At 41.7% G+C, this 26,831-nt stretch overlaps 1 protein-coding gene and 1 long non-coding RNA gene across 3 annotated transcripts in view; one reads left to right on the top strand and one right to left on the bottom strand.

Moving 5' to 3' along the window:
* LOC106805771 overlaps nucleotides 1–11,040 on the bottom strand; it is a 15,981-nt gene extending 4,941 nt beyond the window's left edge. The window contains exon 1 of the long non-coding RNA XR_001393468.1: nucleotides 10,492–11,040. This is a non-coding gene — a long non-coding RNA (uncharacterized LOC106805771). The remainder of the gene's footprint in view (nucleotides 1–10,491) is intronic.
* A 76-nt stretch (nucleotides 11,041–11,116) lies between these two features.
* On the top strand, nucleotides 11,117–26,830 carry LOC106805769 (protein O-mannosyl-transferase 2-like). Of its 2 annotated transcripts, none has more exons than XM_014807485.1 (21): nucleotides 11,117–11,220; nucleotides 12,615–12,826; nucleotides 13,051–13,135; nucleotides 13,510–13,614; nucleotides 14,521–14,629; nucleotides 14,805–14,979; nucleotides 15,240–15,333; nucleotides 15,640–15,746; nucleotides 16,040–16,125; nucleotides 17,520–17,629; nucleotides 17,845–17,914; nucleotides 18,340–18,409; nucleotides 18,811–18,889; nucleotides 19,733–19,884; nucleotides 20,360–20,448; nucleotides 23,043–23,119; nucleotides 23,741–23,815; nucleotides 24,163–24,319; nucleotides 24,557–24,697; nucleotides 25,076–25,208; nucleotides 25,790–26,830. In XM_014807485.1, exons 2-21 carry the CDS (start codon nucleotides 12,636–12,638, stop codon nucleotides 25,893–25,895), a joined length of 2,211 nt encoding a protein of 736 aa, XP_014662971.1. In that variant the 5' UTR covers nucleotides 11,117–11,220; nucleotides 12,615–12,635; the 3' UTR covers nucleotides 25,896–26,830. The 2 variants fall into 2 exon arrangements, with proteins under 2 accessions (XP_014662971.1, XP_014662972.1); XM_014807486.1 differs by having other exon boundaries at nucleotides 11,123–11,224.
* Nucleotide 26,831: the final 1 nt, after the last annotated feature.

Here is a 26,831-nt window from a genome sequence, read left to right as displayed (position 1 = left end):
TGCTTTAGGTGCCATGTCTTTGATACACTACAACTATTGACTTTTCTTGATCCCACCACGAAGGGAAGCAAGGATGATACACAGAGCTGATACTAAACCTACCCTGAGACTGCATTCTGATAGAAGGTGGCAGACCGACACTACGGCACCAGCACTCTCCCCCATGGATGGTCACGAGTCCGGATTGCCCGTGAAGGCCGTATGTTCTCACGAACCCATTTCATGGCCATACACTTGATCCATACATACCGTAATTGGCCTGGTCGTGGACTCGTTGTTGCCGTAAGGAATCCGTGTCGTATGATAAATACATGGTTCTGCATAACAGTTTCACCATTAACAGGCAACACATGAAGCTACAGAGCAATAATATGACCAAGAGTGATAGATATTATAGAGTGTTGCAACGGAAAACCGATGCCAACAGTAAAAATCAATTGCAGGTCATAAAACTAAGTTAAATCATGCTGACGCTACTTTTACTTGTATTCTCTGTAACCTCTTCGTCAGCGCATCTATCGCGCAACTTAAGACACGTAAACCCTTACATTCAGGGGCCCCCGCACCCACCCCCAATCAGGGGGGGGGACAGGAAGGAACATGTCTCACGCGTGCCACGATATTTCAGATGGGGGAATCGATACTCAAATGTCCCCCCCCGATTTTGATCACCATCGATTTTGTGTGTAAGTGTGTGATGTGTGTGTAGTGTTGTGTAGTGTGTGTGTGTGTGTGTGTGTGTGTGTGTGTGTGTGTGTGTGTTTGTGAAGTGAGAATCTTTTTATTGTGTGTGGATAGTGTCGTCAAAGGATTGGCTTCTTTCGCCTTTGTTTTCATCTTCTCTAGATTCTCTTCGCAGCTTCATTTCATTCAAGTGGCCATTTGAGAGGCAAATAATATGATCATGCACAACTTAAGGAAAATGTGTCTTGATCATTTAGTACCGTTTCTTTTTTACACGTTTTTTTTCTTATATCTTAACTAATTCTATGCAGCAATCATCAAGAAAAGTATGTTTATGAAAGTGTTAAGGAGATATCACTCCAACATTAGGCACTGATTCAATGATTAAGCTGGGACGCACGAGCTATATTCACGCCAAGGGACACTGGGCAGTAACTGAGCATCGGTTTAATGAATGTAACATTTTCGTTTGCAAAATTTATGATATATATACCGCATATCATGAAATGACTAGACAACACAATAATACACCACCAATTTATTTTGTCTGATCAGCCTCAAGCACCAAATGATATTGGTTTTACTGCTTTTGTTTTCTTGATTATGTATGACTGCAAATACACGTGGACAGTGGACACCCTTCTTCGTGATCTTATCTCAAAACCAAATGGGCATGTGTGTGTGTGTGTGTGTGTGTGGTCGTGGTGTGTGTTTGTGTCCTGTGTGTGTGTGTGTGTGTGGCAGGGGGCTGTACAGTAGGGGGGGGGTCAGGGGGTCGGCGGACCGGCTCCTGCCGCGCAAGAAAACGCATCTGACGGGGTCTAATTTCAAAAACAATTCTGACCCCCCGACCAGCCACCCCCCTTCGGCGTGTCTCGCTACTGTGTCCCACCAACATTTCCAAAATGGTTTGCGCGGCCTGATTACATTGATCGTACCTAGCACTAACAAAACATAGAAACAGCAAACAACACATAGCACACACAACATACACAGACACACCACACAACACACGCAACACAACAGCACACAGGCAGAACTACACAACAACACACACACCGACAACAACACACAGCAACACAACAACAACAGCAACAACAACGCACACAACAACCACACGCAAACCAACAAGCCTTGTCGTTACGCGAGGCGCTCCGAGTCGGTAGTTAAACGTGAGCGACTACTGACTCCCAGTGTGGCGAGCTGTAAACCGGTATATATCTCTCCCGAGGGATGGTCGAACGATCCGCATGGATTGGACTGATGACGCAGCGGACTTCTGGTCAATTGTCTGCGAGCGTCTACTCTCAGACAAAGAAGCAATGTGAATCACTTTTTTATTTGTTCCCACTAGCATATATAGCAGTTACATACATCACGCCCACCATCTGAGCGTCTCTCGCTCTCTCTCGTCTCTCTCTCTCCTGCTCTTCTCTCTCTCTCTCTCTCTCTCTCTCTCTCTCTCTCTCTCTCTCTCTCTGCTCTCTCCTATAGTATATATATATATATATATATATTATAATTAATACCATACATAATATATGTATAGCGCCGCTATTCTACGAGGAAAATGTACCCCGGGTATGCCTTCCAGTCACCTGAGCAACTTCGGCGTATGAACGGTGAGATACTATAATAGGGCCTACAGTACTATAATGAGTTTTGTCATAATCATAACAAGTGACTTTTCTGGCATCGACCCTTTTGCAAAACAAAGTGTAAAAGTAAGGCGTGGTAAACTTTGTGTTTTTTAAGCGCATGCAGGGTTTGAAAACTCGCGGCGTATCCTGAACTGAAGAGAGCGGCAGATATATCCAGTCAGTGTTTGTGATATGGCATTTATTAATTATGTTAAATGCAATATTTCGCGTACGTTTACTTTTTCTTATTAAAACAAACGCGTGGCTCTTATGACTTAACGAAAATATTTCAAAACAGCTCAAGCAGAGGAGCACCAAATTGCTCTATCAGGTTATCGCTTACCTTTGAGCGAAATACGTTTATGATAAAGGCAAGTCCCTCATGAACTTTCTTGATTCAGCTGTCCAAGTTTTCCTGGGACCATCTGGGGCATGCTGGCTGCCGTACACTTTCGTTCTAGTGTACCCTGCCAAGGCCTGCAGCCTCTGATACTAAAATGCATATGGAACTTTGTCAATCTCAAGCCGCTCGTTACCCTACGAAGCCACGCGATCTGATCTTCCTGCTAGTGTAACCACGCGAGTTAAGTACAGCAATATATCTCACAATGGAAGATTCTGAATTCGTATGAGTAATGAATGACTTGTGTTCATTACACAATAACAACTCCCAGCAGACGATCGTCTCTATAACGTTTATTGAGTGAAATGTTAAAATACTTGCCAGCATCAAAAAAAAAAAAAAAAAAAACAAAAAAAAAAAAAAAAAAACAAACAAAAAAAAAAAAAAAAAAAAAAAAAAAAATAAAAAAAAAAAAAATGATGCTCCCGTGAGCTGTGAAGAAAGGCTTACATTAATCCGCACACACACGCGCGCACGCACGCACGCATGCACGCATGCACGCACGCACACACACACCACACACACATAGTATATATATATAATAATATAATATATATATATATATCCTTACTAAAAATACATTTATCACTGGAGGCAGCAACATCAAAAAACATTTTCATATTTTTTTCAGATTTCCTATTTTGATTCAATTCCATATTACATATATACAAGGGTTATATAAACGATTATCCATAGTGGATAGCTAGAAGTTCGATTCTAATATTTTCCTGGTACGTGGTTATTACCCAAGCCATGTTTGGTATTAACGAAGAAACAATTTAGCAGTAAAGTTGCTACATCTTCCACTGAGAGATGTCCATTATTCATCATATCATAACGACTGCTCAGGCGTCTGCCAGGCTGGCGACAGCAATAATTTATAACCCAGACAGCCACAATTTAGTTCGCCCCATTCAGGCCAGTTAGAAATATTACAACATCCCTAAAAAACGAGTAGGCCTACTATATTGCGATTATTCAAGCTATTATTCAAGCCCGATATTCAAGCTAAGCAACGTTACAATACTCGGAGAGCAAAACCAAACTACCACGAGATTTTTGATGTAATTGTCAGAATCCTACCACACGAGAAAGAAGTAAAATGTTACATCACCCAACCAATTACAGCAAAAGCAACTGAAACGGCCACGCAAATGACGTCTGCGTTATATGCAGTTGCAACATACACGTATGCAAAAGTGCACCTAGTAAAGAATGCGCGCAGTTTACATTAGGATTGCTATTGCTATTAGTAGGGATATTACCTTCATTCTATAATAGACTTCATATCATTTAATTAATAGATTGTAGAAATTCATATAAATATTTTCGTTAGAATGCGTCGGATTGTAATACTATTTACTAAAGAATTTATGGAGTGGATACGCTTATATTGAGCCCTATATAGGCCTACACTCGAGAAAATCATAGCTTTGTCGACCTTTACTTTGACATTACATTCATAAACAGGCCGACGAGCCTAGGGCATTCTACAGTTGCAATTTCCTGAACTTTTATCATAGAAAATTAATTTTAGTTACTAAATAGTCAATAAATAGATATGCAAATAAACGGATTGTCAGCTATACATTTAAAATCGGTAATGTCGGACAGGTTTAATTTAATATAAAACAATAAATAGTTTATAGGGTATGCATGCACACATACGCGCGCGCGCGCGCGCGTGTGTGTGTGTGTGTGTGTGATGTGTGTGGTGGCAGTCGTGCGTGCATCGCGCTGTCTGTGCGTGAGTGATAGTGACACGTGTGTAAATTACTGTACGGTTGTTTGACTGCGCAAATAAGATACGTACTATGTAAAACCAACAGGGTAAATGGACTCTGGAACATCGTTTTGTCGTTACGAAAAGGCTTATTATCTAAAATACAAGCGAATGAAATAACAGATAAGAAATCGTAGAACAAATATCTAAAAAATGCACAGAAAGAACAGAATACATTATAATTGAAATAAATGCGTATGACAGTGTGTAAGTGTGATGGGATCTCATGCGTAAGAGCGTGTGAAAGCAGGTGCGGATTGCGAGCGTGAGTAGCCCTGCTACGCGTACAATGCAACGCCGTGTAATATTACACATGTCAACCATGAAACAACGTTAATTTGATATTTTCTGTGCATATATTTAACTGCTGTAAAGTTCAATATATATGGCGTTTTTTTGGTTCATTCAAACACAAACACTTCGTAGAAAAACGTGATTTTTATGTTCTAACTGCTGTCGTTTAATCATAAACGTTTCTCATCAATAGCCGCGAACAGTATAGCCAGCATTATGATAGGACAATGGGTCGCTCGTCGTGTACTCCGGCCAACAAGAAATCATCTCGTACTGAGTATACATCACTATGCTCTACCAATCGTTCCCTTAGCAAGCGAACTTCACTGAGCAAATCCTCATAAATTCACTAAAAAAACAGCTAGTTCTGGCCTATTGCAAGTCGATACGGTTGCTCTAAGCAAAACAAATTATTTGCGTACATATTCATGATTATTATCATAGTTGCCTGACATATTTTGCGACAACTGGCACACAGGAAATGATTATCAGAGTGATAATACACTATTACATGCTATTATTACACTCCTGAATTTTACAAGAGCATATAACGAAGCTTGCTTTATATGCTTTATTTTATAAGCCCTCAACTGTCGACCTATAGTGCTCTTTCCAACGAAGCCTGACCGACAGCGCGCACGCAAATCAACATGACCAACCCGATACGCAAGCAGCCGCCAATATTTCATAATTATGTCAGTTTACGAAATCATTTTTTGGCTAGGCTATTGGTACTAGTTAACGCTAACACACCATCCTCCCGCTCATCCACCACACACACGAGTCTTCTACACACGTCACCATTCACACGTCCTTCCATTTATCGACCCCCCTCGCACAATCCCGCCTTCCCAACGATCCAATCCACTCATCCATTTATCAGCCCATCCATCCACCCGCATCTCCACCATCTTCAGCTCCATCTCTCCGCATCCTCATACCGTCAGTCCATCCCATCTCCATTCCATCCTTTACCAACTATCACATCCGTTTCATCCACACGTCGCGTTCGTCCCATCCATGCCATGTATCCAAATCAATGCCATCATCCTTTTACACCCCCACCCACAATATACGTTCTTCCCATCGGATCCACACATCCTCCATTCACTCATTTGTTCGCACCAATCATCACACACGCACGCTTATCCCATCAATTTTAAACCACCCATACATTCATTTCACTCTATTCATCCACCTACCAACGTCACCACATCCCCCGTAATGATCATTGCACCCATATGCACTCACCGACCGCACGCCACGCACATATCGCACATATTCATCAACCTACTTCTACTCACGACAATCCTCCTATTCATTTACCCACCTCTCAACCACACATCCTTCCCACTATTCCTTCCGGCCCATTCCACACAACCTTTCATCTAGCTATCGACCTACCTGCACATCCTTCGTTTAGTCAATTTTTCTCCGACCACACTATATCTTCCGTTCAGCCACCACCTAGCAGCCATACACATCTCCTCCATAGTCCATCGACTCCGCCCACCCACATATCTCTCTATTCAATCCACCGCAACCACTCACTTGCCCTTCGCATCCATCCATCTTCCTTAGGCCGGCGGAGCCGGTGCCGCAAGATGACGGCCATGGCCGACTAATAATTTTTTCTCGATCATTATTTTTTTCAAGCGCAACACATTTTCGTCATCACAGGTCGGATCTACAATATTTTGCAATCCGGAAACATATAATGATCTGAAATCAACATATAGTTTAGTATACACGCATAGCTATACTACTACATGACGTGTTTTTAATGTTGTATAACATTGACGTCCCATAATGCGCACACGTTAACCGTTCAGCAAGCAGATGACGGTGATATATTTCCATTCAATCACACACGCACGCCAACGCTATTACGTACACACGCCACGGCACGCACGCACGTGTATCTGCACACGCACGCCACACACTCATGACGCACGTGTACGTGCGCAACGCACGCACGCCACGTGTACGTGCACCAGCCATGCACGGCACTGCGCCACGTCTACGTGCACATGCATGCACCAGCACCGCACGTGTACCTGCACACACACAGATTCACCACGTGGTACGCGAACACACCACGCATTCACACACGCACGCAGGCACGCACTGTACGTTCACACGACAGCGGCACGCACTGTACGTTTCACCCGCCACGCACGCACCACGTCTTACCGGTGCACACCACGCACCGCACGCATGAAAACGCATGTGTAAACGTGCATATCAGGTATGCACGGTGCCGCACGTGTACAGTCCCAAAACCACGCAGACGCACGCACGCGCCATGCACACACGTGTGCCTGCACACGCACGCAGGCACGTACGCACGCATGCACGCACGCACGTATATGTGCATACGCACGCTCGCACGCACGCACGTGTACGTGCACACGCACGCACACACGTGTACCTGCACACACACGCACGCACGTGTACGTGAACACGCACGCACGTGTACGTGAACACGCTCACACGCACGCACGCACGTGTACGTGAACACGCACGCACGCACGCACGCACGTGTACGTGAACACGCACGCACGCACACACGCACGCAGGCACGCACGTGTACGTTCACACGCACGCACGCACGCACGCACGCATGTACGCACGTGTAAGTGCACACGCACGCACGCACGCACGAACGCACGTGTACGTACACACGCACGCACGTGTACTTGCACATGCGCGCACGCGCGCACGTGTACGTGCACACGCACACATGCACGCACGTGTAGGCACGCACGCACGCACGCACGCACGTATACGTGCACACGCACACACGCACGCATGCACGCACGTTTACATACACACGCACGCACGCATGCATGCACACACGCACGCATGCATGCACACATGCACGCATGCACGTGTACCTGTACACACACGCACGTACGCACCAACGCACTCATGCACACACGTGTACCTGCACACGCATGCACGCATGCCCGCACGTGTACCTGCACACGCATGCACGCATGCCCGCACGTGTACGTGCACACGCATTAAATTTGACATGTAAATTGGCAGATGCCGAAATAATTAGGCCTATACTTAGGTATAATTAGGCCTATAATTAGGTATAAATATATATTTGTTAGAGTTTTGAAAAGTATTTTCAAGCTCTAAAAGGCATCTTGGTGTCTTAAATTTTTTAAATTGCTTGGGGGGAGAACCCCCAAACCCCCCTTTGACAAGGGGGAACCCCCCCCCCTAGAGCTCCCCCGCCACGGCTGCGCCGTGGGCACCTGACCTTCGGCCAGCTGTTCGTCGACATCTGTTATACTGATCGACATCTGTCGACATCTGTTACATTGATGCTAAATGGGCTGACCAATGTTTATTTGCTTCCGCCGGCCCTGTTCCTGGTTGCACTGTCGTGACTATGGCAGTGCTGGCTAAACCACAGTGTTGGATTTATTCCAGTCACAGAGACCCTAGCTATCGTTCACTCGGAATCGAGTTCCCTAAGGGGAATAATAATTAATGAGTATACAGCTAGTCATTTACTGGTCCACGTACAAACACATTTTCATGGTCAGGCCATCCGAACACTATGTATTCGCTCACGACAGTGAACCAGCCTAGTGTCCGACGATGGTTAGGCGAATGTTACCATACCAACGAACTGTAATTTGTGAGATGATGTGTTCATATTGCACATGCAGCAGCTAACCTGGGACGTGGACGCCAAACCGGATCCGACGCACATGTAATATCTTTGTATTCGCGCTGGCGACCAATGGTGCCCGTCGCTTAATTATGCTTATGGTTACGACACTAGTCGAAGACATTCCAACAACCTTTTAACATTATACGAAAAAATAGAGTTTGATGTTGATCAAATTGTCAGAGCAGTTTTTAAAATATACTGCGGTTTGCAATATAAACGCACTATATGCAATATTTGCAATATAATATATAACTATTCTACACTTAGGTATGGAGAGAAAGGAAGAATATTTCAAGATGAAATTACAAAAACAAACGACTAGTACTCATCGTAACGTTCTGCTTTTGTTTGTTTGTTTGTTTTTGATGGGCCAATACATGCAGTTACTTAAAATTATTTCCGATTAGCGCACATATATAGCTAAGCTTACTGTGTCTCATTGACTTCTGAAGAAGCACAACGTGTGTTCAAATGTTTCTTATGTGCAGCTGTCGATAATTTACGATATGCGCCCTAAACCACTATACTACGCAGCCAATGATTACATTGCGTTTGAACACGAGGCCGTTTTTATTATAACGGTAGGAATACGATAAGCAACTATAGGGCTCATATGGTCTATGTCCCCCAGGGTACTGCCAGAACGTACCCTGGGTACGGTCCGGTATACCTGAACGTACCCTGGTCACTATTTGATATGGTTAGGGTTAGGATTAGGGTTAGGGTTAGGGTTAGGGTTAAGGTTAGGGTTAGGGTTAGGGAGTATAGGCGTAGGCGACTTCCTAGACTCGTTAGTGGAGTAGGCGAGGTACGGTCCGGCATATTAGATAGTACCAGGGTACGTTCCGGTATACCGGACCGTACCCAGGGTACGTTCCGGCAGTACCCCGGGGGACATAGACCCTCTCAGCGCAACTAGGGCTACCAGTGTTTAGTTTTGCACGAGGATGTGCTGGTAACAGCCAACACCTAATAAAAGATGTTTGATTGCCATCACGGTCTTTTTATTGCAAACTTAAAAATACTAACAAACACGGTGTTAGGTAACAAATTATTAAACATTAGAGGTCAAACGGTGAAACAGCAAAAGCTAATATCGTAAAGAATAATTAATGTATGGTACAGCTTTTGAATGAAGACAATGCAGACTTTGTAGACAGCAAAAATGATAAGTATACATATACTTCGAGTTTTTCTCAGAACAACATATATAGCCGCAACTATAAAGACTAGCTGTATTGCGATTTCTAATAATATTAATTAGTTAAAAACTGTAATTAGCAAAGAAGTCATGGCGAAAAATCACATGTGGCGAAAAAATCACATGGGAATAATTATATACCATTTATGTCGCTAACATTGGCGTGGACATGAAAGTATTATATAATACAATAGTAACAATAGACAATTAAGCGCGGGCTGAAATTCTTATGAATTATAGTATTGGAAAACACAGGGTATCAACAAGACTTTTTGTTCACAAATAATGCGCAAAAACAATCGCATAATTTAGATGACTTACGAACGACCAATTACATTGTATATATTATCAGGAGTGAATAATAATAGATATTATTATCTATATATTATGATTATCTATTATTATTCACTCCTGATATTATGTATTTAATCATCCCACCGCCGTGATTCCGATGACAATCAACTCAATAGAATGACAATTTCGACCTAGAATAAAAATTAAAATAGTAACAACAACAACAACAACAACAACATAAAAATGTAAGGTGTCTACCGGCAACTACGAGTCGAAGCCATTCTACTGGACTCACCTACAGGCTTCGACCCAGAATCCACGGCAAGCCAGGCAAGGCCACGGCTGCCACCATATATAAGGACCGCCTGGGAGCAACTGAGTGTGCTCCATTCTACCAGACGGCCAGGACACCGACCGACGTAAGGATCAAACCCTTACAAAATAGTAATTAGTGATCGAGGATAGATCTGATCATATGTATAATTAATTAATTATTACCTTAAATCGTAAAGTGCCCGTGGTACTGACGACTGGTGGCTGAGCATACGGAATTCCCAAAAAGGTACTGATGTTGTAGTATATCCTCTTATTTTGATAGGGATCCTTCGGATCAATCTCCCAGAATGTCACTACTTTCCCACGAACGTGTCCTTTCAATGTCTCAGCAACTGGGTCCTCGAACACAGGCGGTGGCAGGATCTGAGCCCGCAAGAACTTAAAGCCAAGCACTGCCGCGCAAAACCAAATTATCGACAATGTTTTTGACATGCTGCTTTGGTATTATAGCGAAATGCCAGCGAAAGCGTTCAAAAATGGCCAACGCTGCGCAAAGCTCTGTGTCTATCGGAGATTACCTGTATCACGTGATCACCACACCTGGCAGGTTACAATAAAATTGGAAACGAGTCCAATGCAGAAGTTAGTGAAGATACGCTCTCATTGCAAGGGTATATCACATTAGGCAAAGATCAGACTGGATGGACGTTCTTAGGGGCTATTTAAAAGATTATAACGCAGCATCCCGTTCACTATTTTAAGGCGTTACCACTACAGTGCTTGCATGCTTTGTGACTAGTTGGATTTCCCGCCAAACGAGGCGCGCAAATCGCAGGTGTAAATCCAACATGGCTGCGCCCATTTGTAGACGTATTCCGATTTAGTGTTCTTCCGTATATTATATACGCCGCGCGAGTGGGCGAGTGCTTTGCTTTTGGCGAAACAATTTACGTATGTATGTTATAATTTGTCATTCGGTATTATAAGCATATCATTGAACATGTATACGGAAAGCTCAAGGGTTTGCTGGTTATTAACTTATTATTTATTGTACAGTGTGTGAGTACACTCAGTACCGGTGTCCCGTAGAGTTTGGACGCTCGCCGAAACTGGACGCTCCTAAGTGCGCATGCGCGCATGCTCTTTTGTTTTTCTCTTGTTTTCTTCTTGTTTGAATCTTGTTTTGCAGGGCCGTAGGTAACCCGACCAGGCTGTGTGACTAACGTCAATACACCTAACCTAATACCTGTATTCTAACCCTAGCAATACCGCTTCTTGGAGCTAGGCCGTAGGTTGGCCGCCGTGTTTGTTTATTGTGACCGTTTTCGATGGGCGAGATGCGCAGATGACTACTGCGCATGCTGTGCATGCGTCCTTGCAAAACAAGAGGCACCTGCACGCATGCGCACTTAGGAGCGTCCAGTTTCGGTCGAGCGTCCAAACTCTACGGTACACCGGTACTCGGGTATACGCAGCGACGGCGTGTAAATAAAATACCCGCAATCACAGATACTGAGATACCTCAAGGGATATCAACATTCCACTGTAAACCATGCACTCAATTCACGAAACTTCGAGGACCCACTTACAGCAACTAACACGATCTTAATGATGTCTATTTGATACCGTTGAGTAATTGTCAAGAGTGACAGATCGACGTAACCATATAGATGTAGATAATGACATGCCAGCACTCTAGTCTTAGTCCACAGGCCCTTGGAGGCTCAATTAAGTTTCAAGTTTCAAGAAGAGTAAAAGAGCGAAGCGGCTCCAAGGGCCTGTGCTTAGTCTTAAGGCGCGTTTGTTTGGTCGGATCACTTGATCTTGATCCACCGAACCCGACCTTGCTAGCGAGGTGGATTCGAACAGGATCCAATATGGCGGGCCGCGCCTCAGCCAATCAAAGCTTGTTCTTTGTTATGAATCATTCCGTGATAGGTCACAGCGAAACGTAAACCGGTGAAAGTGAGTTTGCGTTTGTTTGGTCAGATCAGGATCAAATGATCTCAATCAGACGGATTCGTCCCAAACAAACACGCCATTAACCATCGACTAGTCTAATCAGTCGTAGATTAGAGTGTGAGGCACAGGCAACACTTGGGCCATTTCAATAATAAAATGATTGTCAATAAACATAAATTATATTTACTACCAAAGTCTTTAAGTTTACATGTTCTCTATCGATGAGTAATCTTATGGTTTATGCAACATGAGTGCAGTGTGCAAGATGCTTGGTTCAGAGTATGTTATTGTATAATCCAATCTATGTGATACCCTTAGGTACAGGCTAATATATTATAGTCATGTCATTTGCTCCATGTAATAGAACGAAGTTCTGTTTACAGAATTGATGTGAATGTCCTGCAATGACGAAATTACACAATACTGGAGGCACTAAACCAGCAGACAACACTAAGCCAGCAGAAAATGCTAAGCTGGCAGACAGCACTAAGCAGCATCCTCAGAATGCAAGTTGGTGGTGCATGGCTTTCATCAGCATAACAGCCATCGGCTTTGCAACAAGGTTCTACAGACTTGATGAGCCCAAGCACATATGGTATTTATAAGTGCCCAGGCATTTTCTAGGTGAATTCTTCATGTGTCTCAATTAAATTTCAAATGATTTTAGTAGAAAACATTGAACCTTTGTCTGTTCATTTTTTAAATGTTAATATGTTTATTTATTTTTCTTATTTCATTTATTTATTCAGTCATTTATAAATTACATGCTTATCCTTTAATCCCACCTTAATGAACATTTCATATGATTGAATTTTGCAGCTGGGATGAGACACACTTTGGCAAGTTTGCAAGCTGGTACATCAATCGAACATTCTTCTTTGATGTGCACCCTCCACTAGGGAAGGTGAGATGATGAATAGTTTGTTATTTCCTGTTAACGATGTAATCGACCATGACTCATTGCTCAAGGGTAAGAAGTTGTGATAAATATATAATATTTGGAAGGATTTATAAATTCTACAGACTATATATAATTAACTATTCTATATATAGTCTGGTCTAGTCTAGTATGGACCTAAAAATTAAATAGAAGGGGAGTAGTGATCATATTCAATGAATCTCTTATTATAAAACTTTACATATAGAGTGGTTTATACATAGTCATGTTCTTTTTATGTTATATTCAATACGATATATCTATATCTATATATATATATATATATATATATATCATCATATATAGGCTATATATATTCAGTAAGTTCCTAAATTTTCCAGATGCTAATTGCCCTGGCGGGAGTGGCATCTGGCTACAATGGGTCATTCGCTTTTGAGACTCCAGGGAATGAATATGGAGACACTCCATACATAGGCATGCGAGCTGTGAGTATACCAGCACTTGAGTTGTCTTTAAAGCATGAAAGTTAAAGGCATACTAGGCCCATTGATTATGCAATGTTGACGAATGCTAGAGTAACTGGCACCTTGTGTAGTTAATAAGTACATAACCTTATAGCCAAACGCATATTAGTTTGTCCAATATCACTGCTGGTTACATTACAAGCAAGACTTGAAATCGGTTGTTGATATTCATTTAAGTGCCGTAAATGTCATCTAGGAGTCAAGCGATGACATAAACATTTGGGTGGCCCGTATCTTTTGGACGCCAGATGAAATGGAGGTGTCAGCGGTGTAACCACGGCCACGGACTAAACATGGAAATGGAGTAAAACACATGTACTAATCACGGACGCACATGGACAGCCCTGACAAAAAGTTCCTTATCACAAGCGTCCGTGTTTACGAAATCACTGATGATAGCATTGCGTACGGCTGAGCATGCGTGTGAAAATGTCCGGTGCACTATAAATCTGTATCACACCCGCTTCGCCGGCAGCGGTTTGAAACTGTAAACAACGGATTTCTTGGACTGCGGATTTCAATTAGACATTTCTTAGTAACCAGCAATGATATTGGACAAACTAATACGCGTTTGGTTGTAAGGTTATGTACTTATTAACTACACAAGGTGCCAGTTACTCTAGCATTGGTCAACATTGCATAATCAATGGGCCTAGTATGCCTTTAAGCCAAATATTCTTGGAGCCTAAACGGTGGGAGTTGATTTTTTTTTGGAAAACTGTAAATTAAGAGTCAGTGCAATAACACCTCATATCCCAATAGGTGGATGGTATTTTTGATAGCATTTTACTAAAGTGGTCACATCTCACCTGAACCATGCTGACGATGCAAATGAACCTGCATCTAACGATCAACTGTCATTTTCAGATATGTTGTGTCTTTGGTTCAGCACTGGTGCCGCTCACCTTTCTCATTGTGTGGGAGAAGACATTGTCTTTGTCTGCTGCCAGTATAGCGAGCCTCTTCATCACATTTGGTATGTGTTCGTATAACACTATTTCACACGTCCACTGCAAATTGCCCCCACACTTCACGCTGGCTAAATCTAGCTGCAATAGATGTTTGCAATTTTTAAGTGTAGAGGACTATACATTCCAATAAATGATCTGTCATCATATGTAATTGAGTGATTTTTATTTATTTTATTTCAGATACAGCTAGTGTTACTATTTCGAGGTACATTTTGCTGGATCCACTGCTCATGTGTTTCATCCTGCTACCAGTGTACTGTTGGGTGAAGTTTCTCTCCTATGGGGAGAAGGCATACACTGCCCCCTGGTGGTTTTGGCTGACATCCACTGGGGCTAGTCTAGCGTGTTCTGTTGGGTAAGAATGTAAAATCATCTTATCAAACGTTGGGTGCATAAGATTTTAATCTAAGATTAAAAACCCACAAATCAATTAATTTAAATGGATTTAGTCAATTTAATTTAAGATATGTTACACGTAATTGTTATATATCCTTGCTAGAAAGTTATTCGAGGCAGTCGGTGCCTTTATTCTAGAAGCCTTATAAATTCAATTAGCTTTTCTAGAGATATTTAGTCGATTCTCTTTTGCCATTTATTTGAGATATCGAATTGCAGAGTGAAGTTTGTTGGCTTATTTGTGGTGATATTCATCGGCATAAGCACAGTGGCTGACTTATGGGACATACTCGGAGATCTGAGGAAACCTTTGGTAGGATCCACCATGATTTTTCCATCTACTTTCTTGCATTTTACGTATTAAGAGGTACATTCACTGGGTTGCCCCTACATATTTTATGAACCGTTTGTAATTTTTTTTTGTGGTTTATAGGTGTAGTGATGTTTGTTAATTTTTAATGAGGAATTAATCATAGATGCTAGAAGGCCAGGGGCTGTTAAACGATAAAGCATTCATGAATCATGATGTGGAAATTCATCCAATCAAGGTGTGAACTGTTGCAAGTATATCATGTGCATAATGTTTTTTTTATAATTAGCATTTGTTCTTGTGTTTCAGTCGAATGTAGCGAGGCATTTTTTAGCACGGGCACTCTGCTTGATCTGTGTTCCTCTTGCAATCTACATAGCTTTCTTTGGCATCCATTTCCACATTTTAAAAAAGAGGTAAGTGCAAGATTTCCATGTCCATTGGACAAACTTTCACATTGATGTGATTGTGGCCAACCCGACTATACTTAGCATATGGAGGATCTGAAGATATATATACCACTTGCAACTCGTGCACCAAGAACACATACAAAAATGCACATTCGTGGATGTACATGCAGTGTGCTTGCTAGTATCTATGTGGATGAGGATGTGCCGGATACTATGAGTTTTCAGCTGATAGTTTATGCGTGCTTACTCGGGTAGCTGGCTTACACAGACTTAATTAAGCACTTCTGGATACTTTTCAGTGGCCAGAATACGGAGGGCTATTTCAGCTCAGCCTTTCAGTCACAGTTGGAAGGAAACCCTCTGAACAATGCCAGCATGCCAGAATGTATGTACATGTCGATTTTTAGCTCATCTGACGAAGTCAGATGCGGCTTGTAGAATCGCATGATCGTCCGTGCGTGTGTGCATGCGTGCGTCCGGCCGTCCGTCCGTCCGTCCGTCCGTGCGTCAACTGTTGGGCACAAATCTTAACCGCTCGACGTACGGTCACGATATTCGGTACGTCGGGGGGGGGGATTGTCAAAAACGAGTTGGGATGTCGAAGCTGGGGGGTCAAAGGTCAAAGGTCAAGAGGTGTAAAAGAAGGGGGAACATTCCCTCATTAACTTAAGGTATAGTGAGGAAATGCAGAATTGCGGCACAAATCTAAATGGCTCGACCTAGGCTCGTGATAGTCAGTGTATAGCATCATGGTAGGAAAAGCCATCACTGTGCCGAAATTGGAGGTCACAGGTCAAAGGTCAATGGGCACAGGGCAGATTTTAGACATTTTCTGAGGACATGGTCTGAACGGCAGGCGATTGAAAAACATTTCTTTGTTTTCAGCGGTGACCTGAAGAGCCGTTGTATGGCTTTTAGTGAAGAAGGACGCATGAAATGGTACCTTGTGCTGAGACCTGCGAACGGAGTGAAGGGGTGTCGGGAATACAGCCCTTTGACCGCCTCAAGAGGAGGAGGGTTTAAACATGGATCTTGGGTTTGACTGTCGTGTTACGAGAAGGATTTGTACTGCCGGGTTTGCTAGGTAGAATCATATACATGCGCGCTGATGTATGGTAGGCTAACGAAATGTCACAATGAAAATTTGCAAAAGGCTAAAATTGCCGTACTTGAAGGAAGGTTTATGCTCCTGTATAGAATCGTATACGATTTCTATGGAAAGTATCTGTAGACTGTCAGGTAGTTAACATGTAAAACGTAGTGGCCACTGCCGGTGCAAATGTGGTGGTGTGGTACTCGTGGTAGGGGGTTTTTTGCCCTGGCGTTAATTTGGTTTACAGGTGGCAGCTCTCTATTGGCAGCCTGTAGGCTTGCGTAGATAAATGGATGAGTGCTTACCTATTCTGTCTTGCAAATAGTTGTTGCTAAGTACTACGTACGATGGGAGCTTCCATCTTTAATCTGAAGACACTTAAACGTACGCGCCATCTCGTGGCAACTTTCATAACGATCCCAACGAACATTCCTTTGAGAAGGTTCCTGATACCATCCTTGTGCATTCGACTGTTTCGGCGTGTATATGAACACATTTGGGACTAACAGGGTTTACTAGAATCCCACCACTCTACCACAGAGTCACCGCAGTAGACGTTAGATGAGCGCTGTCGCTCCGCGGCACTTGCTCATTATAAACTGTTATAATTGCTGAGAGCCTGATTCGGTGCTTATAATGGTAAATATTGATCCATGTTATGCTAATCTTCATATGCGCTGTCACAGATGTCGCATACGGTGCTATACTGACGGTGAAGAACTACAGAGTAGGAGGCCTCTACCTTCACTCACACTGGTCTCTATACCCTAAAGGAGTAGGCCTACCACATGGCCAGGTAATTACTAACAATCTGCAGCACATTGCCGGCAATATAACATACTATTTTATGAGTGCAGTAAAACCGACATATATTGCAATTACTATACTCGTTACATGTCTACCGCAATTAATTCAGATTAAGCCAAAGCTTTTTTAAACTTTGTAGCTTGTTGAATGGGGAATGGCTGGTTTACTAGGTGTTAATGTGATCTTGCTTTGGTTGTTGTGCAGATCACATCGTACTTCTTCAAGGATGACAACAACAAATGGGTGATCAAGGAGGTAGAAGGCGAAACTCCTGGTCAGTTGTTCGGTCATAATTGCGAGGTTACACCCTCTTGAATCGTTAACACCACACTGTTTTATCAAACAAAATTTCTGTAAGCTGCTGATGAAAGTTATCGCCTACTATTGGTTACCGCTTACTGTATACGCTGTATATTTCGCAGTGGTTTAATTTTCGCGAATTTCGCAAACGCGTCCTCGACCACAAAAATAACAACACGCGAATAAATCATACCGAATAATGCATAATTCACCGACCGCGAAATTACCCACTCGCGAAATTGTCCGTCAAGTCTGAATTCGCAAAGATATATCTGTACGCGAAAAATATGGCGTATACAGTATTACGTGCTCGAGCGGTCGATGATGTGCAGAAAGCTCGATGACTGATCCTGTAGGCCTCCAGGTCGAATTGTACATCATGTCCATCTGTCATTTCAGAAGTGCATAATGTTTCAACACCCATAAAACTTGTGAGAAGTGGAGACCTTGTACGTCTGGAGCATTACGTGTGAGTGGCCAAATTCTCTATATATATGCTGTTTTGTTACTGTTATGCTGCGTTTACACTATCGATTTTTGTCAGCAAATCGGGTCGAGTTGGAGCACGTTCTATTTCTCCAACTCGGCGACTTGACTTCGACTCCGACTCCAACACAATCGAATTTCAGCCGATTGTGTTGGAATGCACTTGAAATCGGTACGATTTGCTGACAAAAATCGATTGTGTAAACGCAGCATTAGGCAGTTACATTTTGCAAAGTAGTCTTAGTAGTAGGTAGTGTTATTATGTGAAGATGTCGTATCATAGTAATTACATGCTGAATAAATAATTTATGTCAAATATACAGGAATTCAGCCAACAGACTTAATTTAATGCTTTGCCACCTTTCTCTCCACGAAATTCTTAAGCACACGAAGAAATCTGCACAGTCACAGTGTGCCAGCCCCGATCACAATGAGGCATTTTCAGGTCACTGGCTATGGAGTGGTAAGTTAGTTATCAGTTAGCAGAGTATAGCATCTTTTGCCTATCGCTCAGCTGACAACTTATTATGGTTTCACATTACACATTGTACTGACTTCTCATTGCACTGCTATTACATGTATTAATTAAAATCCTGCTTCATGAGTCAGGTCACAGGCTTGAAACACTATACTGTCTAGACAGAAAGTTATTATTTCTCTACTATCTTTGTAAGCATCTGGAAGAGAATTTTGCTTTGTTTCTGTTCTATATTTACATAAGCAAATTGAAGGCACGTACCTAATCAGTCTGTGAGATGAAATCCAATTGGATCCAATCCATCATCCTTTGGGTTGATATCCAAACAAGGATGATGTCTAACAGGCTATGAAGTTCTGTATTGGATTGGATACAATCCATCATCCTTTGGGTTGACAGGTTGATATCCAAACAAGGATGATGTCTAACAGGCTATGAAGTTCTGTATTGTTTTGTCTTTTTTCTTGATCTGCAATTTTCTGTAGCTTTTAGCATTTTGTTAGCATCATAGTAATGAGTTACTCTCCATCGTAATCTTGCTAAACAGTGAATTATCTGTTAATTTTGTCCACGCTCTTGCTTTATGGTGGGTTGAAATCGCATGACGTCTGTAAAGTTCAGTAGTGTACATAAGGCAGGCTGGACAGTGCTGTATCGGTGTGATTATAGATGCCATTTGCCAGTGCACCTTGCTATGTGCCCTGCGATGAGTGCATGCATGCAAATGGGAAAAAGAGTAGATCCTTAAATATAGCTAATATGTGTAGTGAAATAGCAACTAAATTAAATTTGACATGGTTTTGGCACGTCTGCTTTATGTGTGTTCAGAATGGTACCGGCGACGCTAACGACATCTGGCGGGTGGAAGTGGATGGACAGAAACATGGAGTGCCTGTCAGAACGGTTGTTAGCAACCTGAGATTCATACACGTTAACTCCAAGTGTGCCTTACACTCACACAGCAAGCAGTACCCTAAATGGTATGTTTGTCGTATGTAGTCTAACTATATTAATTTATTTTGCCATATAATATTGCCTATGCTGATCAGTGTTTCCCCTGCATTGACACGAGCGAGGCGGGCTGCCTCGCTCAAATTCTCAGCCGCCACACAGAAATCTGTCTAAAACACCACCTCGCTGACGAAAATCACTGCTCTTCCGTAGAACAGTGCTTATAATAGTCCTAATTGCACCTTTTTTTCAAAAATTTTGAAACCCCGGACCCCATAGCTGGGCAGGCACCTGCGGTGCTCGCTTTGCTAGGCCCTCGAAATGTGCAAACACACACACACAAAATTTACCACCTCACAGACTATTTTGGCCAGGGGAAACACTGCTGATTTTTGTGCACAAAATTACATGGTTGTCTTATGCACCACATATGCAATATGCTTCTGCTGAGTATGTTTAATTCTATGTGATCTTTAATAAAATTGACAAATCTCATCCTTGAAGGGGGTTCGAACAGTTGGAAGTGACCTGCAACCCTGTGATCAAAGATAAGAACACGTTATGGAATGTAGAAGATAATTATTTTCCAAGATGTGAGTGAAATGGTTTAGTAGATTAGTAGACTAGTTTTGTATAGTTACTATCTATCTTGTATGTATGTTCATATATTTTACTTCTACTTGATCTGTTTGTGATTAAATATTTCCTGATTCACATTATTGCAAGGCACATTATAGCGGGGTTCTACTGTATACCAAGTGGTGATTACGTTATATAAGAATCTGCCCTGCAATAATGTGAATTCTGATATAATGTGATCACCACTTGGCTTTTTTTCTCGTCTTTTCTCTCGTCAATTACACTATTAATTTTATCATTACCCCTACCTAATGCAACCCAACATTTTATGTGATTAAATATAATATATAGTGAATATATATATATATATATATATATATATATATATATATATATATATATATATATATATATAATGAATGTTTATACTACAATTTCATTCACTGTGTCTTGAAACTGAGTCTGGTAAAAGTTTAATCTTCTTTGTTCAAGTTCTAGTAGAAGTAAAATGCATTAGTAAGACTGGAGTGCATTGTTAACAAACAAACATTGGTCACAACTTTATGTATTGTTTGCTCACAGAAGCCTAGTGTTGTAACAAGTCAAGTCACTGACTCGGACTCGAGTCGATTCGAGTCGCATTTTCTGGTGACTTGACTTGACTCGAGTCGGAAACCCAAAATGACTTGACTTGACTCGAGTCACCAATGAAAATGACTTGACTCTGACTCGACCGTTATGACTTGACTCGAGTCAATATGACTCGAGTCCTGGCCAGAGACTCGAGTCAAAGCACACGACTCGAGTCGCCGTTTGATGACTCAAGTGCTTCTAAGTTATATATCAAGAGTCCATAATAGAAATTAGCTAAAAATCATGACAAATGCCACTACAGATTAAACAATATTTTGTTACTTGCTAAAATTACTTGCTAAATCTGTTTTTTTGAAATGTTTTGTTTTTACATTTTGATGGACGAGGACATGGGCTACATGTTTGTTTTTCATCACATGCGCTGGCTCCAGCAGTTCATGTGCATGCGATATGGTGACCGCGCGCGATATGGTGTCAGTGTACGACGTACGTACATGTACGTGTATCTTGGAAATCAGCGAAAGTAGCTAAAGTAAAGTTACGGTATGGCCGGATGTGGCCGTAGTCAAGTTAATGGTGACAGGCACGTGCACGCGCGGGCAACTACGGCGAGATGCGTGATCAGGATTCCAATCTATTTCCAAAGTCGTGTCATCTGCAGTCATTGCATCTTCTTTGAATCAATTTTAATGATATTCATTAATTGGCTGATAGTGATATTGTGGCTGTCATGGCAGAATCTGACGATCCTGGACAATCTGTAGTGCAGACAGCAGTGCATTGATTGCTAGAGTAGTTTCGGACCTATTGTTAGTGTGTTAGGGGCAAGTCTTGTGTGGTCCTTTGACATGCATAGAGCAGGGCCCACTGAACGGTGGGGGGGGGTGCTAAGGGGGCTCGAGCACCCCCCACTCTTTGACGCCACATAAAATTAAATGAGAGAGAGTGAGGAGAGAAAAAAAAAGAGAGAGTGAAGAGAGAACTGATTATAACATCTCCCGTAGAACTTCTGCGCTTCGCGCGAACCCACCCCCTGCGCACGCTTCGCGTGCACGTCAACAATATTTTTACACATATAGCCTACCAATTAGGTAATTATTCCCAAGTATAATAGTCGCGTGTCTGAACCAAACGGCACCTGATTCATGGGTTAAATTATGTAATTGAGTGGCAAAGCAGGTTACAACCCTTTTGCAGCTTTTTTTACATTTCCAAGAAAGAGTTTTGCTGTCGCTTTCATCCCAGCGGTGGTCACCCACTACATATTCAATAATGAACGCGACCTAAACAATGCCCCCCCCCCACATCAATTATTGTTCTACTAAAAAGAGAATTGTCGTAGTCAGAATGAAGTCTGTACATGTACTCAAAACTGCCTCAAATACCATCTCCTGCGATCTACATTTTCAAAATTTTCTGGGGGAGGACCCCTATACCCCCACCTGTTTCTCACCACCCGCATCGAAATCCTGCATCGGCCACTGTGGAGCGTAACAAATTGAGCACCCCCACTTCAAAAATCATTCCGCGGCACCTGTAGAGCACTGCTAACAAAGATTATGAATATTTGTATGTATGTCAAAACTCAAATTTGAGTTCATCAGGTGGTCGGGCAAGATACTTGGCCAACAATTGAAATAGAACAAGAACAGTCAAAAACAAAACAAGAATGCCGTTAGTACTAAGTAGCTGAGAAAATTATCTAAAGTGAACTAAACAAACTACATGCAAGAGTGGGGATCTGACATTTCATAAAATGGCTCTTGGTAAAAAGGGTCACCTGCCACTCTGAATAAGTGACTTGAGATGACTTGTTGAAGTCAACAACTGACTCGAATTGACTTGAGCAAATTTTTTTACTTGACGACTTGACTTGGGCAAATTAGTAAATGACTTGACTTGACTTGTGACTTGACCACTGTTGACTTGATTTGACTTATGACTAGACTCGAGGGTGACTCGTTACAACACTGCAGAAGCCATGGTTGTAAATTGTGTTTCTCTCTGTCTGCAGTACCAAATGTCAGTGTGGAAGTATATGCACCTTCTTTTTTTGAGAAACTTGTGGAAAGCCATGCTGTGATGCACCAGGTTAGACAAATATGTTATTTAACACACTTACATGTAATTATTTGTATTTCATATTGAACACATTTGGATTTTATACACAGTAATATCCTATACTATAGAAATAAGGTGTTCCAGAGGAAACGTTTGTAACATGAAATTATGTGATGTGAATCACATTTTCACAGTGACTTCCATTATATATTAGAAATCGAATTAATAATGCACAATAATGAATGCAAGTAATAACCATTCTCAAACACATACACTGATTAATCAATGATGTAACAGAGTTAAATGAAAATACTAGGATGGAAATAAAGTTCAGATTAAGAGTAATGTTCATGTCCCCTGAGTACATGGGATGCAGGACTTTTATTACATTGCTTATAACACTCTTTATGCTCTGAATGTGTTATACGTTTTTTAGGATAGGAAGCCATCTATTGATTGCATGGCACCTTTCAAAGCTGGCCTGTCTGACTTATTGGCTGCATATTTACTGCGCTTATGTTATTCACAGCAATTGACCATGCTAAAATCTTTAGGTAGAAAATCTTGTATACTCCTTTACATGTGTAAATTTACATTTTGTGTCCCTAGATATTAGTATCACTAAGGTTCTTATAACCCTTACACATACAGGGCAATGCTGGCTTGAAACCCAAAGAGCATGAGGTTGTACAATCACGACCTTGGATGTGGCCTCTCAATCTCAAGGTTTGTACCAAGCGAAAGATATGTGTGTGAAGAGTGAATCCATGATGAAGTATGTGACTTTGATATATAGTTTATATACTGTGTCACTGTGTGGCTTTCAATGTTAGTGCAGCAGGTATAGTAGCACGAAACGAAACTTAGCTTGAGGTCAAGCTACGGATATTAGATTGGCATGTCAAAGTAACAGTAATGTTCTTTTAGTTGCTGTCTTGATGAGGCGTTATATATCATACAAAATGTAGTGGAAAATAGTGTATTGGCATGTTACTTGATGAGTATTCATTGGCTGTCTTGGTTGAGGACTCATAATAACAGTATTTTTTTTCGTTTCTGTTGACCCTGTTCAGGGCCAACATTTTTCAGGAATGGAACCCAGAATATTCTTGCTAGGAAACCCAGTAATCTGGTGGATCAATTGTATGGTACTGCTCATCTTCCCTGTGATGTATGCAGTGGCTAGGGTGAGGGAGGAGAGGAACGTTGAAGAGAGAATTGAGATAACAGGTAAAACGCGTGGTTGAAATTTACGTTTCTCATTGCAACAATAAGAACCATCTATGATATTCGAATTCTCATGAAATTCTTGCACAACCTTTAATCTGTTAGTCTTTTGTTTGCCAAACAGGATTTAATTTAATTTTCTTAATTGCCAAATTCATTTGAAGCTAACACAGCAAAGCATGACTTCAGCCAAAATATATATCTGTGTAGTATATTTGTATCACCATGTGCTATTTCCAGAGCTAAAGCACCGGACATTCAGTGCTGCATGGTGGTTGTATCTAGGCTGGGCACTCAACTATCTACCATTTTGGCCTATGACACGAGTACTTTATTTTCATCACTACCTACCTGCGGCAATGTTCAACTGCATGCTAGCAGGTACTTGCTGGGGATAGGATAGCTTGTTGCTGTGATTTTGTGTATGTGCCTGCAGTACGTCGCTATGACTAAAAATATCCTACCAAAGAATTATTGTTTTTGGTACTACATGTTGATTATTTCGTTTAATCATTACTGTTAAGCCATATTAATACCAATTGACATTAATGCTACACATCTTGGAAAGAATGAGCAACTTAGGTGAATACTGCATGTGTTTAAGAGTGTAATAGGTGCTGTGTTTGTAGAACATACCAAAACAGAAGCATCTTGTTATCGCTGGTCCTAGTGTCATCATGGCAAGAGCAGCTTCATGCTTTGCCCTCATAGTCATCATTGTTTGTGCTCTTTTCTTTACTATGCTGTACTGTTTTGCAGGTGTGGTTCTAGACTTTATCTTACAAGTACTGCAGGCATCATTTGCCAATCGCTTGAGTTCAAAGTCACCACAGGGGTCGTCTGCCATTCATCATTTTGGCTTGGGTGTACTCCTTGCTGTTCTTGCATACAGGTAACCTACAAATGCTGTTGGCCTGCTGTCGCAGCTGACACAACTGACACATAGTAATCATAAAATGTAAACTCGATCTTGCTTATGTGCCTGTGCTAGGCAGGGCCATAGCCAGAGGTTAATTTTGTAGGAGGCAAATGTGAGTTAAAGAACAAGGAGCGAAGCGAGCCAATAGGGCGGGGGGTATGGGGCCCACTTAAGGGCCCCAGAAATTTTGTAGGAGGCATTTGCCTCCTATTGCCTAATGGTAGCTACGGCCCTGGTGCTAGGGCTGCAAAAAGCTTATGAGTCATGTGCTAGAGTTTGAAGAAGCCTAGTTATGAGCACTGTGCTAGAATGGGAAGATACTGATAAGGCCTGTGCTAGGATAGGAAGATACTGGTATTGATAAGGCCTGTGCTAGGATAGGAAGGTGCTGATGTGGCCAGCGCTAGGATGGGAAAAGGCTGAATAGGCCCGTGGGGAAGTTGAAAGAAGGCATACGATATCATTTCTGAAGACGATAACACATTGGTTTTTTCTTGTTTGATGACTGCACCAAACCAACCAATGATGGCTACCTTAAATTTGCTTTTTTTCAGTTTTTACCTCTTCATGCCGCTTTGCTACGGCATGGAAGGGCCCAAATCCAATGACAAATCGAGTAGGATGCATGGACTTAAGTGGCTGGAATCTTGGGACATATAGTCGATCTCACTGGCGTTCAACAGTGCCACATTTTATAATTAGTTAGAAATATTGGCTTATTTATTTGTAGCTTATATATAAATAATGGCTCAACCTGGATGTACGATGTACCTAGGGTACTCGAGTAGGTAAACTCATGGAATATGCGAGCCACCAATTACAAAGAACGAAGAAGCATATCCCACTTTGAAGTCAGGATTCGATCGGGTTTCATTGCCAGGCTTTCAGAAAGTTTGATGATTGGATCCAACAATACAGCATTGTTTTGTTTGCATAATATATAAGATATGCTGTATGTTCTGCTGCTACTTACAACCTGGCCAGTACGTACACCTCGTGTTAGGTAATACGTGGATGACGTGATATCTCTCTATCATACATGCCATGCCGGAAGGATTGTCTGTTTACGCCATATATATCATGTGTCCTTTCTTTATAATATCCTATAATGTATTAATTGATTATCTCACAAGTTATTACTTTGCTACCCGTGCTGTCAATATTTATATGCCTGTCACCAGTCGGTTGTGCTTTTCGGTCGTGCGTTCCATGTGCCACAAACTGTTACACGGTTATTTTGCGTGTACAAAGTTCTAAACATAAATCATAACGGTTGATGTGGATCATTCCATGGCGAAGGCATAATGGATAAGCTTGTTATTAGGTTTTATATGAATGTTATGTAAGCTTTATATAAATATATAATATATTTTTGGGTATTTATAAAATATCTTTTATTCATATATTTGTTTAGCATGCTATTAATAACGTCAAGTGTCGATTTTCACTTACGTGAGTAAGATAATATACTCTGATCATACATATATCCAGTAGATAGCACCATAGATACATACATGTGTTTCAGGAGTTAATGAGACAAATATATTCGTTATATTCGTTGTGAGAGAAAAGAAATAAAATACTATTCTAAAATAT

The sequence above is a fragment of the Priapulus caudatus genome, unplaced genomic scaffold (assembly GCF_000485595.1).
Source record: "Priapulus caudatus unplaced genomic scaffold, Priapulus_caudatus-5.0.1 Scaffold126, whole genome shotgun sequence".
NCBI lineage: Eukaryota > Metazoa > Priapulida > Priapulimorpha > Priapulimorphida > Priapulidae > Priapulus > Priapulus caudatus.
Note: the sequence above shows the minus strand (reverse complement) of the source record. Positions and strands in the feature narration are given on the sequence as shown.

Bases quoted from the DNA above. Each gene is read 5' to 3' on its own strand.
- LOC106805769 (XM_014807485.1), top strand. From the start codon at position 12,636: ATGACGAAATTACACAATACTGGAGGCACTAAACCAGCAGACAACACT. The intron at 15,334-15,639 runs GTAGGATCCACC...CTTGTGTTTCAG, and splicing joins GAGATCTGAGGAAACCTTTG to TCGAATGTAGCGAGGCATTT. The intron at 15,747-16,039 runs GTAAGTGCAAGA...GATACTTTTCAG, and splicing joins TTCCACATTTTAAAAAAGAG to TGGCCAGAATACGGAGGGCT.